Here is a 17,157-nt window from a genome sequence, read left to right as displayed (position 1 = left end):
TACTTGAAGTTAGAGAAGTTAAAAGTAAGCTGCCCAAGTGAAATATGAGATGCTGTTCCTCTAATTTACGTATGACCTCATTCTGAGGTCAAAATGAAGCTCCAGTTTTTTCCATCAATTGACATAAAAGATTCCAAGAAGCTAAGTGAATGAGAGCAATTTGTTTCTCAGAGTGTTCTGGTAATGCCACATTAAATTCTGTGATGAGTTCTATACATTTCTGAAGCATCCCAGTTACAGTAAATGAAGCAATGTGTTTGAATTTAAAGGACTTACCCATATTTAAAAACTCTTCGAACAGAGAGTAGGAGGAGACGTCATTTAAATTATAATTTTTAATCCAATGCTTTGTTACCTCCTCTACATTGTCATTTGAGAACCTATTCTGATACTCATTCCATTTATGTTGTAAGTATCTATAAAACAAACATAAATAAAAGTACACAAATGTAAGCACATTAAGCTCTAAGTGTGAATTCTAAGTAAAATACAATTTGTACTTCTGAAACAATACAAGAATTCTGAAATCAAATGTTTTGCAATAATAAGCATGTAGCTGGAAAGGCATTTATTGCTAGCTCTAAATATGGTAAGCTGCCCAGCATACAATTTTCCTCCGTTTATAAATTAATTCATCCTCAATGCTGTCAACCCCTCCTACACCATTCAGTAGTCACATGCTTTTTGGAGATCAGAGGGATATTGGGTCTTCGCAAAAACAAAAAAGCAGCCAACATCTCTTAAAGTGAGGCCGAAGAAACTGCAGATGCTGGAATGTTGAGCAAAAAAACAAAGTGCTTACGGAATTCAGCATGCCAGACAGTATCTGTGGAGGGAAAGAGACAGACAATATTTCAGGTCAGGACCCATCAGAGTGATGAAGTAGAGGGGGGAAAGTTGGTTGCGAGGTGAGGGTAAGTAGTGGAGCAAGAACTGGAAAGTGACAGGTGGATTCAGGTAATGACGTGTGATTGGCAGATGAAATTGGTGAGGGAGAGACGGGTGGTGATTGTGACCAAGGCTGGAGGTGAAGTTGAACCAAATGAGTGCAGAAATAGAATCTGATTAGGAAGGAAGATGGAGAGTGAAATGTTGAACCAGATGGAGAAATAGTGGCTGGAAGGGAAAGGAGGGAAAGAAAATGGGAAAGTCAAAGTAAAGAGGAACGGAAAATGAGCAGATGCAGGAGAAGAAAGGAATGGGTGACAGGGGTAGTGGAAAAAAAGCTGTGTATTCTCCAGTGATTTAAATCATGTCTTGCGTAAAGACGGTAATAACAGTCAGAGGTAGATTATCTCAGCTCCAGGAAACTGCTGCAGGAGCTCCTGTGGGCAGCGTCAAGGTCGAACCATCTTACTCTACTTTATTCATGATCTTCCTTTCATCATATTGTCAAAGTTAGGAATGTGCACTGATGATTGCCTCAGAAATGAAGTATTTGCCAACATGCCGCAAGATTGTGGCAAGGCATGAACTGATAAATGAAAAATGACACTTGCATCACACCACTTCAATGCAATCACAAAGTGCAATCTCTAGCCCTGGAAAGGAACACCACCGACCCAGTACCCCTGCCAAAATAATGGGCCTTTAAGGTCAAGATAAACTCTATACTTTTAGGAACTTCAATTTAAAAACTTGGTGCATAAGATAGTGCCAGAGACATGGTGACTCTTCGTGAACTGCCTCGGTGAAGCCTATTATTCTCACACTATAATTGTTGCACTTTTGTACTTATTTATGATTGTGCTTATGTATATTATGATTTTACTGAATTGTATGCAAAACAAAATAATTCAGTCCAGGTGACAATAAAGTACCATTGAAAAGCAGCAGGCATTAGGGAACATCATTGTAGAGAGTCAATTTAAATTTTGTTGTATGAATAAATGCAGCAAAAGGCATGTACTCACTGCCTTTTTTAGTTTATTAGCAGTCTCTAGGAAAACAATTGAATGACACTTAAAAACTGGGCGTGAACAATGTAAACATTTACATACAATGTAAACAATGTAGATCAATAGAAGGAAGGATTCAGAGACAATTAGATGCCAAATAGAACGCAAAGAAATAACACGGTTAAGAAATTTGCAGCAGACATTGATGAATTGGGGTACGTTGCAAAGCTATTTTAAAAAGAAGTCGCACAACTGCTTTCTGAATATCCTCTGTCGGAAAGGCTTCCCTTTAGGTGTAGTTCCTTTTCTATCTTAATGTTCCCTCATGCTGTTCCTATTCGTCCTACAGTCCCAAAGACAGTCCAATGAGAGCATCCACATTCCTATAGAGGCAGTAAACCAGATTCCTATAGAGGCAGTAAGGAGGTCCACGCAAAGGGAATGCCTCAGTGTTATAACGCAGGAAATAAAACCTAAGTAGTCATCAATGATTTGGAACAGTATATTAGCAGCATGACAAACAGAGCATCCAGATGATTTAGTTGATGCTACAGAAGAACTGACTGACATGCTGAACTTCCTTTTAAAAGGGCACCACAGAATGATGTGAGGGTGAGCAATTAATTCATTATTAATGGGCTAGGTTTTGCTGAGAAATCCAAATTGTTTGTTAGGAAACGTGGGACACTCATATTATACTGCTTGAATTTCTTGATATCGGTTTGCCAGCAATATCTTAAATTAATTTATCTGGTCATGGATTCAGCAATGGAGTGCAAATTCCCTGCAATACTCCAGAAGTTTATAATGGAGAATCTACTCACTGAGCCCCCTCAAGTTGATCTTGTGCCATTTCAATCATTTCAAGGGAAAAGAAAGTCTTAGATGGAGGCAAGTTTCAGATAATTTACATTTATAGAATCAAGTTAACACGTATATATAAGTGTCAATTTATTTAATTTCATTATAAAAACCGATTAAAAGATTTTCGAATAGTTTCTAAAGATCAGGCATACTAATATGGTTGCTGCCTGAAGAAGGGGCCCGACCCAAAACGTCACCTATCCTGTTTCTCCAGAGATGCTGCCTGACCCGCTGAGTTATTCCAGCAGTGTCTACACTAATATTCAAATTGAGTTTGGTGCTGTGATTTTATTAGTTGTCAAAATGTGGCAATATTCAGTGAATGGGGCTTGTTCAGGTAATGTCAGAGAGCCATTTACAGTTATAATGGCCCTGCACTGCACAGACTTAATAACTAGAATGCTGTCACCTTTACTGTGGAGGTTGCAACTTGAAGTAAGTGTATTCTATGATACATTTGTTGAGTAATTGAGAACATATATATTTGCTACAAAATTCATCTGTAACAATAAGGTTTCACCGAATCCTCTGAGTTTTTAATCACCAGGTAACTACACCTGCAGCAGAAAGTCTACAGCAGATGAAAATCCAAACCCAAAATTGAATGCTAGGTGCTGTCATCGTTCTGTTCTCGTTCAAGATAATTAAATTTTGTGTTTGTCAGCTCAATGTTTTGCTTTTCAAAATATACACTACAATGTTTAAAAGGAGTCTGGACAGTATTAAGGGCCTGTTGTGTTATTCTTATTATATTCACAGGAACTCAATACAGTAAAAAGCTGGTTTCAATGTTTATTAATGTAGTATTAAAGAACTGATATTCAATGGGACATAATAATTACCAACATCTGAACAGAATCCTAAACTGCAAACCACAATATACCTATGCATCCAAAAATATGAGATATTTAAAATATAACCTGCTGTATGATGTCTCTTTATGCCAAATTCATCATATTTTTACCTTAGATACTAATGAACAATGACAGCTGATAAAATCACAACCTTGTGTTCTGACTGGTACTTGAGGTGAAACACAATGTCATAAGATAAACTGTACGTTGGAAGAATGGAAGTACGTTTGAAGAATGCCTGGAACGTGGCAACTTCAGCAGCCTGACCGCCGGAGAAGACGGCAGGGGAAGAGAAAATACATTCTGGCCTTCCATCACAGTGAGGAGGTGACTGGAGGAGACTCACTGTGATGAGATGTTTCTTTTTTGTTTGGTGTTGGTTTATGATTGTGTGTGTTATTGCTTATTTTTATTGGTCTTATTGTTAGACTGTGGCTAATTTTTCATTTCACTGCACATTTATGTGTATGTGACAAATAAATTGACTATTGACTATTGAATGGACCCGACCCAAAACATTGCCTATCCAGGTCCTCCAGAGATACTGCCTGACTCACATCATTACTCCAGCACTTTCTGTTTCACATTTGAATCCTTAATAGTATAACATATCGGAACTGAAACAATCTGTGTCTTACGATAACATGTATTTAACAAATTATGCTCTGAGCATTACAGATAGATTTATTGTTGCTGCTGATAAAACTTACGGGAAAGCATATTCCATGGTGGTGCCTGGCACATGTTGCAACACCATTACAACAGCCATTTCCAGAAAGAGATCTGTAACGCAGCCACTTGGATGACACTGGAAAGAAAGAGTATAAGTTGTAATCATGTTCAAGAATGGAGCAGTCATAATGCACCTTTTAAACCGGAAAAACAGAAGGAACCTGCTGGATTAGCGGTCTGTGAAGGAAAATCGAATGTGTAGACATAATGTAAATCGGATCTATGTGCTATGCAGCAGTATTTATCCACTCACGATTGCAAAGTAGATATCCAGGGGATAGCCCCATTTGGAGGTGGCGCATATGCTCATAAAACAACATGGTCAATATCTGCAAGAACTGAGAATAGAAGCTGAAGATAATAATGCAGTTTAAAGAAATCTACAAATTAGGAGAATAATGTGCAACTTCAGAAAAACCTGCAAAAAAACTTTGCAGCCGATGTAATACATTTAAAATGTTACATTATTGTGTATTACAGAAAGCAAGGCTATTAATTTGCACATAGTACTTTTGTATAAACAGTAATATTATAGGGACCAGATAATCTGTTTTCTGGCAAGATGATTGGCACACTTACCATATATATAACTTATAGTGAAGTATCATCTTTAGTCACATATCAGAAACTAGCTTATACACTGCAAAATGTCTTATTGACATCTCAATTATTCTGTAGATTTGGCACACATCCCTCCCATTCCCAGTCTGACCTTTCTGTCATGGGCCTCCTCCAGTGCCATAGTGAGGCCCACCGGAAATTGGAGGAACAGCACCTCATATTTCGCCTGGGCAGTTTGCAGCCTGGTGGTATGAACGTCGACTTCTCCAACCTTAGATAGCTCCTCTGTCCCTCCCTTCCCCTCCTCCTTCCCAGATCTCCCTCTATCTTCCTGTCTCCACCTATATCCTTCCTTTGTCCCGCCCCCCTGACATCAGTCTGAAGAAGGGTCTCGACCCGAAACGTCACCCATTCCTTCTCTCCCGAGATGCTGCCTGACCTGCTGAGTTACTCCAGCATTTTGTGAATAAATCGATTTGTACCAGCATCTGCAGTTATTTTCTTATACTCCTCAGTGTAAAGGTTCTGTAATTTTTTTAAACTTCATTATGCTTTTATGCTTCTCAGAAGGATTATATTAATTGAAATACATCATCTTCTTATCCTCAACCTTTCGAAGGCAAGAAGTGACTGCAATCCCGTATACGATTTAAGCATTTAAAATTGCATCGCAATCACTAAATTGTGAATCAAAAATCAAAAGTTAAAAGGCCAAACATGTGAAATATTGAACAAGCATAGCACTTTAGGGAAAAAATACTAAATCTTTTTTTGATTTTGAATTACTAATCATTTTTCCACAAAAGGGATTTAAAGAAGAGAACACATTTAGAAGTTAGTTTGATAAAATTATACTACATTCATGTATGCTGAAATAAAAATAAAATAGATTAAAGGTGATTAATATACAAGTCATGTTACCTCCACAAATTCTGGAAATAAAAAGCAATTCAAGTGATTCTTGGGTATGGTATGTTTTACTAAAGGAAATAAAAATATAATTTTATGCTCACCTCTTCTATACACCACTTCCTTGCTATTTTCAGGTAATTACCTGGATAGCCGTTGATTCTAAAACAGAAATCCAGAACGATATTATGTTGATACAATACAACACAATAACACAACATACTCATAGCATGCTACACTACCATTCTGCACTCATTTTACTGTCAAAGGAGATACAGTGGACGACCAATTGTTTTGATTACATACCTAATTAACTGCCCTTAAAATATATATTTTTTCATAATACTGGCAGATTTTCCATAGAATAGTCTGTGCTGACTCAGAGAATGAGTAACTCTATAAAAGAACAAATACCTGTCAAGGCACTCACTTTCCAAGAAAAAACGCCATGTAAATAATGGAAGCAAATATGTTGAAGAACTGAAACGTGAACATTTTTGCAGTAAAGCTGTTTTCTCGAGCTAAAGCAGTACGCAGCATTTCTGAAAAAAAAGATTAAATTATAGGTGAAAAAACTAGAAATTCAGATTTTAAGGTATAAGACAGGCGTGTAACCGTTGGGTCCAAATCTCTCCTGTGGGCCCGGCAACCCTCCATGCAAACCTCTCCCAGGTGACGACACTCAACAACTCCATCCCCCCTCAACCCCCCAACCTCCCCCCCCCACTCACCCACTTCATCCCCCCCTCAAAACTCTCTCGAGGCCGGGGACGGGTGGGGGGGGGGGGAGAGGAAAGGGGAGAGGGAGCCACTCACCCCAGCCCCCGGCGGACAGAGCTCCCCCCACATGGGACCTGGAACAGCGACCAATCGGGCGTCGAGCGGAAGGTGGGGGCCAATCAATCAACCCCACGTGGGGAGGAGCGGCAGGAGCCAATCAGGGCGCACCGGACCCCATGTGGGGGGAAGGTGGTAACCCCCCCATTGGGCCCAAACCTCTCATGCAGGCCCGACAACCCCTGTTGGGTCCAAACCTCTCCTGCGGACCCGGCAACACTCCCCCAACTGACGACCCTCACCCACTCCGTATCCCCCAACCCCCCTTAAAACTCCTCCGGGGCCGGGGGCTGGCGAGGTGGGAGAGGAAAGGGGAGGAGCCTCTCACCCCGGGCCCAGGCAGCCATCGTTTCAGGCAGCAGCAGGAAAGCTCTCCTCCCCCCCCTTCATTGGCCACCACTCCCATCACTCGGGCGAGTCCCCCCCCCCGAGGGCAACCCTCTCCCAACTGCGCACAAGAGGATCCGGCGGCCATCGTAGGGTTCCCATTGTGTTGTCAAACACGGTGGTAGCCAATCAGGATGCGCCGGACGCCACATTAGGGGAGGTGGTAGAGCCAATCAAATTTATTAAAGTTTAAAAAATGATTTTTTTTTACATTTAAAAAGTTAATAACTTTTAAAATATAACAACCATTTGAATCGCAAGCCAATGGTGAGTAAGGTGGACCTAAAATTGTTGCGCCATTATGTACCGTTTTGGCTGTATTTTGGGTACGTACGGCCAAACAAACAAGATGAGAGTTCTAATAATATATAGATAGATTTTTGATTCCTTCCTTACTCTCCTTAAAATGCTACTAACTTGCTATTTGTCCCTTTGCCACCAGCTTTGAGCTGTTACTTATTATCATGTGTGGAAACAATAGGCCTAACAAGCCTCACTAGAAAGCTCATATATGGGGGAACCATTCAGGTAATTAGTAAGTCGATGTATATATTTCTAGTGTTATTTTCAAGATCAGTAATTAACACAAAATTTCAAACCTTACTGATTTCTCAAGAGATTCCTGTGGATTCAATGTTGAAAACCATTTGCTCAAATATGCATGCTCAGCTGCAGACTCTGTTCTGACATAGTTCAGAGTCACAAAATTATACCTTCCAGCCAATTACATATAGATTGCCATTACTGGCCCTCAGGTATGCAGTCTGCAATCTAAGATCCTTAAGGAATCCACATGAGTTTTCTTTGTATGCTGACAAATCTTCCATGAGCATAGCCACTAATGACACAATATCTGCTGAACGAGCCATCAATGCAGACTGCTGCACGAGGACGAATATCTTTATAAAGATAAGAATGTTGTCAATAAAATATCAGTCACTTGGTTCACATTGCATTGGCATCTGAACGTTCTTTGTGAATCTCATGGGAATTTGTCTCTATGGTTATAGTCAGCTCTGTGCATGTTTCACAAATGTTAAATGAGAAAATAAAACGTGGTTCAATGAGAGCATGCCATGAGGGGTGCCTGGTGTGTTTTGACAGCAGTTTAAGATGATGAAACTGTATTATGACTACAAAGGGGCTAATAGCAAAAGTAGAATGCAGTATCAGAAGCTAGAGTTCCATAATCAACAAATCAATGTTCTGCATTTTTGTCACATCCAGTCCTGAATATTGGCTATTATTACATTGCCAACAGACTGCATGGCGCGACGGTAGAGATGCTGCCTCCCCGCGCCAGATACCCAGGGTTCAATCCTGACCTCAGAGTTTAAGTATGGAGCAGAGTTTGAACTTTTTCCCTGTGACTGAGTGGGATTTCTCCGGGTCTTCTGGTTTCCTCCCACATTTCAAAGGCATGCCGATTTGTAGGTTAACTGGCTTCTGCAAATTGCCCCTAGTGTGTGGAATGCAAAAGTGGGATAAGATAGAACTAGTGTGAATGGGTAATTGATAGTTGGCTTGAACTCGGTAGTGCGAAGGGCCTGTTTCCATGCCGTATCTCTAAACTATACTAAATCCCTCTCATAAAATGATCTCTAAAATTTTCTCCCTCCATTAATATTCCAGTCAAACTATCAGCCACATATAGCACGGACATAGATATTCCGCTTCTGTCACATTAATTCATTTGATCTTACCCTATCAGAGATATTCACTTTGTCCTACCATCACCTTTACCATATCCGCAACTGAAAATCAATTTTTATTTGTCTTTCCCAGGTCTTGGACCTGACACGCTGCCTGATCTGTTCAATGTTTCTAGTGTTTTCAGTTTCTGTTTCAGGAATCTGTAATATTCAATTTTTTTCATTTTCATGAGCTGTTCTTTTCCTTCTCCCTTGAACTCTTCCGGCTTGTTTGGCCTTCCACTGACACCCATCCTGTAACTATAAGCTTGTCGTGCACATACATTGGAAACACTGCAGAATTACCCAAAGCAAGATAATGTAAAAAAACAATGGAACTTGTCAAGCAACCACTTGGAGCAGTCAGCCTCCAAAGTGGCTCTGCAGCACATTACAGAAGTGGTTCTTATATGCATGACCACCCATTTAAATTGCAGTTTTAATAACTGAAACTTCACAAAACACGCTTCCCTGTAAGAGAACAAGGAAAACAGCACAACCCAATTTCTATAGAAACTGTTCTAAAGAGTATTACAGTGCCCTTCATAATATTTGGGACAAAGATCCATTATTTATTTATTTGCCTCTGAACTCCACCATTAGAGATTTGTAATAGAAAAAAATCACATGTGGTTAAAGTGCACATTGTCAGATTTTATTAAAGGGCATTTTTATACATTTTGGTTTCACCATGCAGAAATTACAACTGTTTTTATACATAGTCAATAGACAATAAACAATAGGTGCAGGAGTAGGCCATTCGGTCCTTCGAGCCAGCACCGTCATTTACCGTGATCAGGGCTGATCATGCACAATGGGTACCCCGTTCCTGCCTTCTCCCCATATCCCCTGACTCCATTATCATTAAGAGCTCAATCTAACTCTCTCTTGAAAGCATCCAGAGAATTGGCCTCCACTGCGTTCTGAGGCAGAGAATTCCACAGCTTCACAACTCTCTGAGTGAAAAAGTTCTTCTTCATCTCCGTTCTATATGGCCTACCCCTTATTCTTAAACTGTGGCCCCTGGTTCAGGACTCCCCCAACATCGGGAACATGTTTCCTGCCTCTAGCATGTCCAATCCCTTAATAATCATATGTTTCAATAAGATCCCCTCTCATCCTTCTAAATTCCAGCGTATACAAGCCCAGCCGCTCCAGTCTTTCAACATATGACAGTCCTGCCATTCCGGGATTAACCTCGTGAACATATGCTGCACTCCTTCAATAGCAAGAATGTCCTTCCTCAAGTTTGGAGACCAAAACTGCACACAATTCTCCAGGTATGGTCTCACTAGGGCCCTGTACAACTGCAGAAGAACCTTTTGCTCCTATACTCAACTCCCCTTGTTATGAAGGCCAACATTCCATTGGCTTTCTTCACTGCCTGCTGTACCTGCATGCTTCCTTTCAGTGACTGATGCACTAGGACACTCAGATCTCGTAGGTCCCCTTTTCCTAACTTGACACCATTCAGATAATAATCTCCCTTCCTATTCTTACCACCAAAGTGGATAACCTCACATTTATCCACATTAAACTGCATCTGCCATGCATCCGCCCACTCACACAACCTGTCCAAGTCACCCTGCAACCTCATAGCATCTTCCTCACAGTTCACACTGCCACCCAACTTTGTGTCATCCACAAATTTGCTAATGTTACTTTTAATCCCTTCATCCAAGTCATTAATGTATATTGTAAATAGCTGCGGTCCTAGCAATGAGCATTGCAGTACCCCACTAGTCACTGCCTGCCATTCTGAAAGGGACCCATTTATCTCCACTCTTTGCTTTCTGTCTGCCAATCAATTTTTTATCCATGTCAGTACCCTACCCCCAATACCATGTGCTCTAATTTTGCCCACTAATCTCCTATGTGGGACTTTGTCGAAGGCTTTCTGAAAGTTAAGGTACACTACATCCACCGGCTCTCCCCTGTCCATTTTCCTAGTTACATCCTCAAAAAATTCCAGAAGATTAGTCAAGCATGATTTCCCCTTCGTAAATCCATGCTGACTCGGAACGATCCTGTTACTGCTGTCCAAATGCTCCGCAATTTCGTCATTTATAATTGACTCCAGCATCTTCCCCACCACCGATGTCAGACTAACTGGTCTATAATTTCCTGTTTTCTCTCTCCCTCCTTTCTTAAAAAGTGGGATAACATTAGCTACCCTCCAATCCACAGGAACTGATCCTGAATCTAGAGAGCATTGGAAAATGATCACCAATGCGTCCACGATTTCTGGAGCTACCTCCTTAAGTATCCTGGGATGCAGACCATCAGGCCTTGGGGATTTATCAGCCTTCAGTCCCATCAGCCTACCCAACACCATTTCCTGCCTAATGTGGATTTCCTTCAGTTCCTCCGTCACCCTCGGATCTCTGGCCACTAGAACATCTGGGAGATTGTATCTTCCTTACTGAAGACAGATCCAAAGTACCGGTTCAACTCGTCTGCCATTTCCTTGTTCCCCATAATAAATTCACCTGCTTCGGTCTTCAAGGGTGATGTCCATGAATCGCAGACTTCAAGCAGTCATTGCATGCAAAGGATATGCAACAAAATACTAGGCGTGACTACTTTCATTTACATGACATTGCTGCGTCTCAAACATTATGGTGCCCTGAAATGGGGGGAGTATGTATAAACACTATAAACACTGCAATTTCTACACGGTGAAACCAAAATAGGTAAAAATAGCCTTTATTAATATCTGACAATGTGCACTTTAACCACATATGATTTTTTCTATTACAAATCTCAAATTGTGGAGTACAGCAGCAAATAAATAAATGATGTTTCTTTGTCCCAAACATTATGGAGGGCACTGCATTTATCAAATAACATTATCCATGCCTGCTCTAAATGTCAACATAACATAATATGTCTCCATGACATAATATGGATACAAGTAATATTAGAATCAATTTCCTGGACAACACAGTTGTTGTACTGTAGTTGAGATTTAGAGATTTGCAATCTAAACATTGAATTTTCAATTGTGTAATGTGCAATATTTAAGAATGTATATTAAAATATTCTGTTATCACATTCTCTGTTAAATTAAAGGCTGATTCCATCATCCCCAAAATAAACAGTGGTTCTCTCGGATTTCCCTATTTCCTCCAGTAGTAATCCAGTAGATCTTGTTGAACTAAAGATTTTGGTGTGCTACCATTTTAGAATATCACACGGCTGAATATTACAACTTAGTATAAGGAAAAAAAATCTTCCACATAAGCCAAATAATTAAAACTGCCTCAGGATGCAACTGGTAATTGAGATTTGACAGAAAGGGAGCAGAGGCTGGTTAACCTCCCAATTAAAGACAGGGGCCTCAGCAGAGGATTAAGATCTCTGATTAAGATGAATAATTAAAAACAAATAGTCTTGCATTAACCTCTATAAAGGTCTCCAATACTGGTCTGAGGAGAGGGGTGATCATCTCTCAAGCAGACAATGGACCTTCCAGCTGCAAGGAGAAGGCAGATTTGAAATTTTCTATAACCTATGGTTATATTTTGGAATTGTGATTTGCGTGAAATTTAAAGCATACATTACATACCCAAATGGCACAGTTTCTTTGCAACAATATAATTGACCTGTAACATGAAATGCCAATAGTCAGTTTCTCAAACAGCTTTTTTGAGGGGAGTACAATATAGAATCATAGAATGATCAACATTTAAGATAGACGTTTCGTTATTATACATCTATTCTGGTTTCTTGGTAATTCTACCATAAATTTTACTCCCTGATTTTTTCCCTCTAATTCTGTACTATTTTTTTCTCTTCATGTAGATACTCATTCCCCTTTTTAACAGTTTTACACTTGAATTTGCTTTCATACTCTATCAACCCCACTCCAATTATTCAAAACTATAAATAAATGGAAAAATACCTTAAATCCATATCCATTTTTAACTGCTCCTACTATTTTATACATATAGTATAATGTATAAAATTATACATTAATTTTATATTAATATAGAACCGTACAGCTCTGGAACAGGCCACTGGCCCACAATATCTGTGCCAAATATAATGCCAAGTTAAACTAATTTCCTCTGTCTGCATGTGATCCATATCTCTCCCTCCATTCCCTGTATATCCAAGTGCTAATCTAAAAACATCTTAAATGCAACTATCATATCTGCATCCTCCCCACACCTAGCAGCACATTCTGGCTTGCCCCGCACGTCTCCTTTAAGCGTTCCCCCTCTGACCTCAACACTATGCTCTCGGATCATTGACAACTTTATCCCAGGAGAAAAGTTCTGAATGTCTACCCTATCTTTACCTCTCATAATTTTATATACTTCTATCGGGTCACCTCTAAGCCTCTGATGCTTTAGAGAAAACAAGTTTGTCCAACCACTTCTTATAGCTAATACTCTCTTATCTAGGCAACATCCTGATAGATCTCTTTTTTGCACCCTCTCCAAAGCCTCCATACCCTTCCTTTAATAGGGCGATTAGAACCACACACAATACTCCAAATACAGCCTAACCAAAGTTTTATAAAGCAACAACATAACTTCCTGACTCTTGTACTCAATGGCCCAACAAATAAAGGCAAGCATATCATACACCTTTTTTAACATTCTATCCACTTCTGTTGCTACTTTCAACTATGGACTTGGAAATCAAGTCCCCCCTGTATGTCACTGCAGTTAAGGGTTCTGCCATTAACTGTGTATTTTCCCCTTACATTCAATCTGCAACACCTCACACTTGCTCGGAATAAAGTCCATCTGTCATTTCCATTCATATCTATAACTGATCTACATGATGCTGTTTTCATTGACAGCCTTCTTTACTATCCTCAACTCCACCATTTTTTACATCATTTGCAAACTTACTACTAACTAACCCATCTACATTTCCGTCCAAGTCATTTATATATATCATAAACTTTAGAGGTCACAACACTGAACACCAGTGGTCATAGACTTCCAGCCAGAGTACAACACTACGCACAGCCAAGCAAGTTTGGGTAATTCAGTTTGAGTCCAATCTACTAAAACACTGTGGATCCCATACATCTTAATCTTCTGGATCAGTCTACCATGAAGGACTTTATCAATGCCTTACTAAAATCCATATAAACAACATCCACTGCTCCAACCCACATCAATCGCCTTCATCACCTCCTCAAAAAATCCAATCAAGTTTGTAAGGCATGACCTGCTTGACAAAGCCATGCTGACTGCCCCTAATTATCCCATTCTCTTCCAAATGAAAGTATTTCTCTTCATCAACCCATTCAACACGTTTCATGATTTTGAAATTCTTTATCAAATCTTTTAAATTACTCTACTCTAAGGAGACTTGTCCCATACTTTTGACACAACTGAAGTCCTTCAATCCAGCTACTAATGTGCTAATTGTGACTGTTCACTGTGACTGTTCACTGTACCCAATTTAGGATGCTTTGAATCAAACTACTGCTAAGGTCTAGCCAATATTTGTTAATATTGACTATTTCCTTGCTTATTTTAACTATATTCCTCTATTAATGATAGATTCCGTACAATACAGAAAATGTTGAAAATATTCAATGCCAGGTTGCTTCTGTAAACAAAAGCATGTAATGTTTTAAATTTTCATCAGAACTCTAAAAAGTTAAAATCTAATGGCCACAAAATTCCATCACGCACCATATCCATTTGGCACCATGCAATAGATTTGAAGCCAAAAATCAATTGTAAAGTGCAGTCAATTGATCATTGGTGATTTTTAATAAATTTTAATTATATTGATTTTTAAAAGAATCAAGAGATATAGAGAGAAGGCAGGAACAAGGCACAATTGCATTAAAACAGCAGAGCTGGCCCAAAGCGCCAAATTGGCCTACCCTTGCTTATATTTTCTACATTTCTATATTTTTATTATTGTACTTGTATTTGTGAAAATGGAGGTTATTGGTTGAAGATGAGATAAAAAGAACCTGTCACTATTTCTGTAATGCTTCCTCAGCGGGAAAGGCCGATTGAAAAATGGGAAGCTGAACAAATACAGTCAAGGGCCCTCTGAAAATCATGCAAACTAATCCTTAAATTAAGAGAAAGGAAAGTACAGGTCATGCAACAATTAGTGTTGTGGCCAGACTGCTACGGGGAGCTAGCTTCCTGACCCTGACCCTGGGTGCGAGCTGTGCTATGTGCTAGTAGATTATTTGGCTACCATTTATTGGCCTTAGGATAGAGAAGAGGCAAAAAAAAGAGAGAATTAACAGGGATGTGGCACAGACTTAGTTGTAGGACTACAGAAACATAAAAATTGGACTGATGGAAGCCAGCATGAGTTAAAAGACTTCTTTCTGTGTTATAATACATTGATAATTGCAAGAAGACATTGTAAGAAAAGAAAAAGTTGTGACAGAAAGTAGATAAATAGAATTCAATGGAATCATTAAGGTACAAAATGCTCGCCAGGAAATTCTGTTCAATATCATCGTAAGACCAATGACTCCCAGATATCTCAACTACATTATCTGCCACTCTGCTTTCTATAATGACTCCATGCTCCCTGTTTCTCTGCCGCTGTCATATCTGCTCAGATGAAAAGACTCAACACCCGTGCCATTACAAGGTCTTCCTTTTTCTCCTACTGTGGCTTTTCCTCCACCACAGATAAGTTCTTATCCACATCACATTATCTAATGCATTTCTCAACTCCTAATGCAGTTTTCAATTCCATATCTCCTAGTCAGAACAAAGATAGAGTTCCTCCTCCAGTCCACCAACTATTACATTCAACTACAACTTAAAACATGTCTGCTTTCGCATTTATCCAGGGCCCTTAACCTGAAATATTAAATCTGTCTCCTTTTCATTGATGCACCTTGATCTGCTGAATGCTTTTTGCATTTTCTATATTTTTAAAATATATGTGGTGGACATTGGTTCATAGCCCTCTAGCACAAAAAAGGATGAGGAAGGCAAATGAAGAAGTGTAGACACAAAATGCTGGAGTTACTCAGCGGGACAGGCAGCATCGCTGGAGAGAAAGAATGGGTCCTTCGGGTCAAGACCCTTCTTCAGACCGAGAATCAGGGGAAGAGGGAGACACAGATATATGGAAGGGTAAGGAAGTGACAAGAGATGAAAGGGGACAAAGATCAAGGAAGTGACAAGAGATGAAAGGGGGCAAAGATCAAGGAAAATGTAGAATAGATCATTGTTAGCTTGGGGAAGGTGACAACGAGGCATACAAAGATAAAATTTAATCAGGGTGACTGTCAAACTAGTCGGAGAACTAGGAACTAGGTTGGGGAGGGATAAGGGTTTCCTGAAAATGAGGCAAGAATCAAGAAATACCACACCTGCTCTTTTACCCTCTTCTCTTCATCCAAAACATCAACCACTCTTCCCTAGTAACACAACGATTTACATAGCATTTATACAATGCCTTTTGCCTTCTTAATTATTTGTTGTTCTGACTCATCATCATCATCATATATATATACAAGGGTTCCTGTGAACACTCAAATGTAATCATTTTATATCAGTTAAAAATGGAACAAACTCACATTTCCCCACTTAATACTTTTTCTGCTATCATCTTGTCCGCTAACCTGACATCATATATCACTTTGTAGACTTTGTGATCATCTCACAACTTACTTTCCTGCCTATATTTGTATCAACGGATAACTTTATTATTTTCATTCAATTTGTTAATCCAGGTTGTCCAGATGTTCCAGCTCTGATCCCTGAGACTCAGTAGTTACTGCTTCTCTACATGAAGATAATCCATTTATCCCCTTTCTGTTTCTTAAACAATCTGTAATCTCTTATCTTGTTCATTGGCCTGTTACACCCGCTATCAGTTAACACAAAAATGCAAGCAAATGACATAAATTGTGTAGGAAGGAATTGCAAATGCTGGTTTAAACTGAAGATGGACACAAAAAACAGGAGTAACTCAGCAGGTCAGACAACATCTCTGGAGAATAAGAATAGGTGACATTTTGGGTCGAGACCCTTCTTCACACTGAGTCAGGGGAAAGGGAAACGATGGTGATATAGATCAAATGAATAAAAGATATGCAAAAAGGTAACGATGATAAAGGGAGCAGGCCATTGTTAGCTGCGCCCTAGGTGAAAATGAGTTATAGACATAAAGGTTCCCCCTTGACCACTTTGTTAGATATAGTCATAGTCATAGAGTGATACAGTGTGGAAACATCGGGTGATGTTATGGGTCACCCATTCCTTCTCCCCTGAGATGCTGCCTGACCCGCTGAGTTACTCCAGCATTTTGTGATACCTTCGATTTGTACCAGCATCTGCAGTTATTTTTCTACAGTGTGGAAACTGGTCCTTTGGCCCAACTTGCCCACACCGGCCAATAATGTCCCAGCTACACTAGTCCCACTTGCCTGCGCTTGCTCCATATCCCTCCAAACCTGTCCTA

The 17,157-nt window shown here is 39.7% G+C and overlaps 1 protein-coding gene across 1 annotated transcript in view; it reads right to left on the bottom strand.

Annotated features, from left to right (window-relative positions):
* LOC144602156 (anoctamin-9-like) overlaps nt 1–17,157 on the bottom strand; it is an 86,197-nt gene that overhangs the window by 15,038 nt on the left and 54,002 nt on the right. The window contains exons 14-18 of the mRNA XM_078414891.1: nt 12,302–12,338; nt 6,249–6,360; nt 5,923–5,980; nt 4,327–4,424; nt 277–416 (exon numbers count right to left, since the gene is read on the bottom strand). Coding sequence (XP_078271017.1) covers nt 277–416; nt 4,327–4,424; nt 5,923–5,980; nt 6,249–6,360; nt 12,302–12,338 — 445 coding nt within the window. The remainder of the gene's footprint in view (nt 1–276; nt 417–4,326; nt 4,425–5,922; nt 5,981–6,248; nt 6,361–12,301; nt 12,339–17,157) is intronic.

Source organism: Rhinoraja longicauda, chromosome 18 (assembly GCF_053455715.1).
Source record: "Rhinoraja longicauda isolate Sanriku21f chromosome 18, sRhiLon1.1, whole genome shotgun sequence".
Taxonomy (NCBI): Eukaryota; Metazoa; Chordata; class Chondrichthyes; order Rajiformes; family Arhynchobatidae; genus Rhinoraja; species Rhinoraja longicauda.
This window is presented reverse-complemented; position numbering and strand designations above follow the sequence as displayed.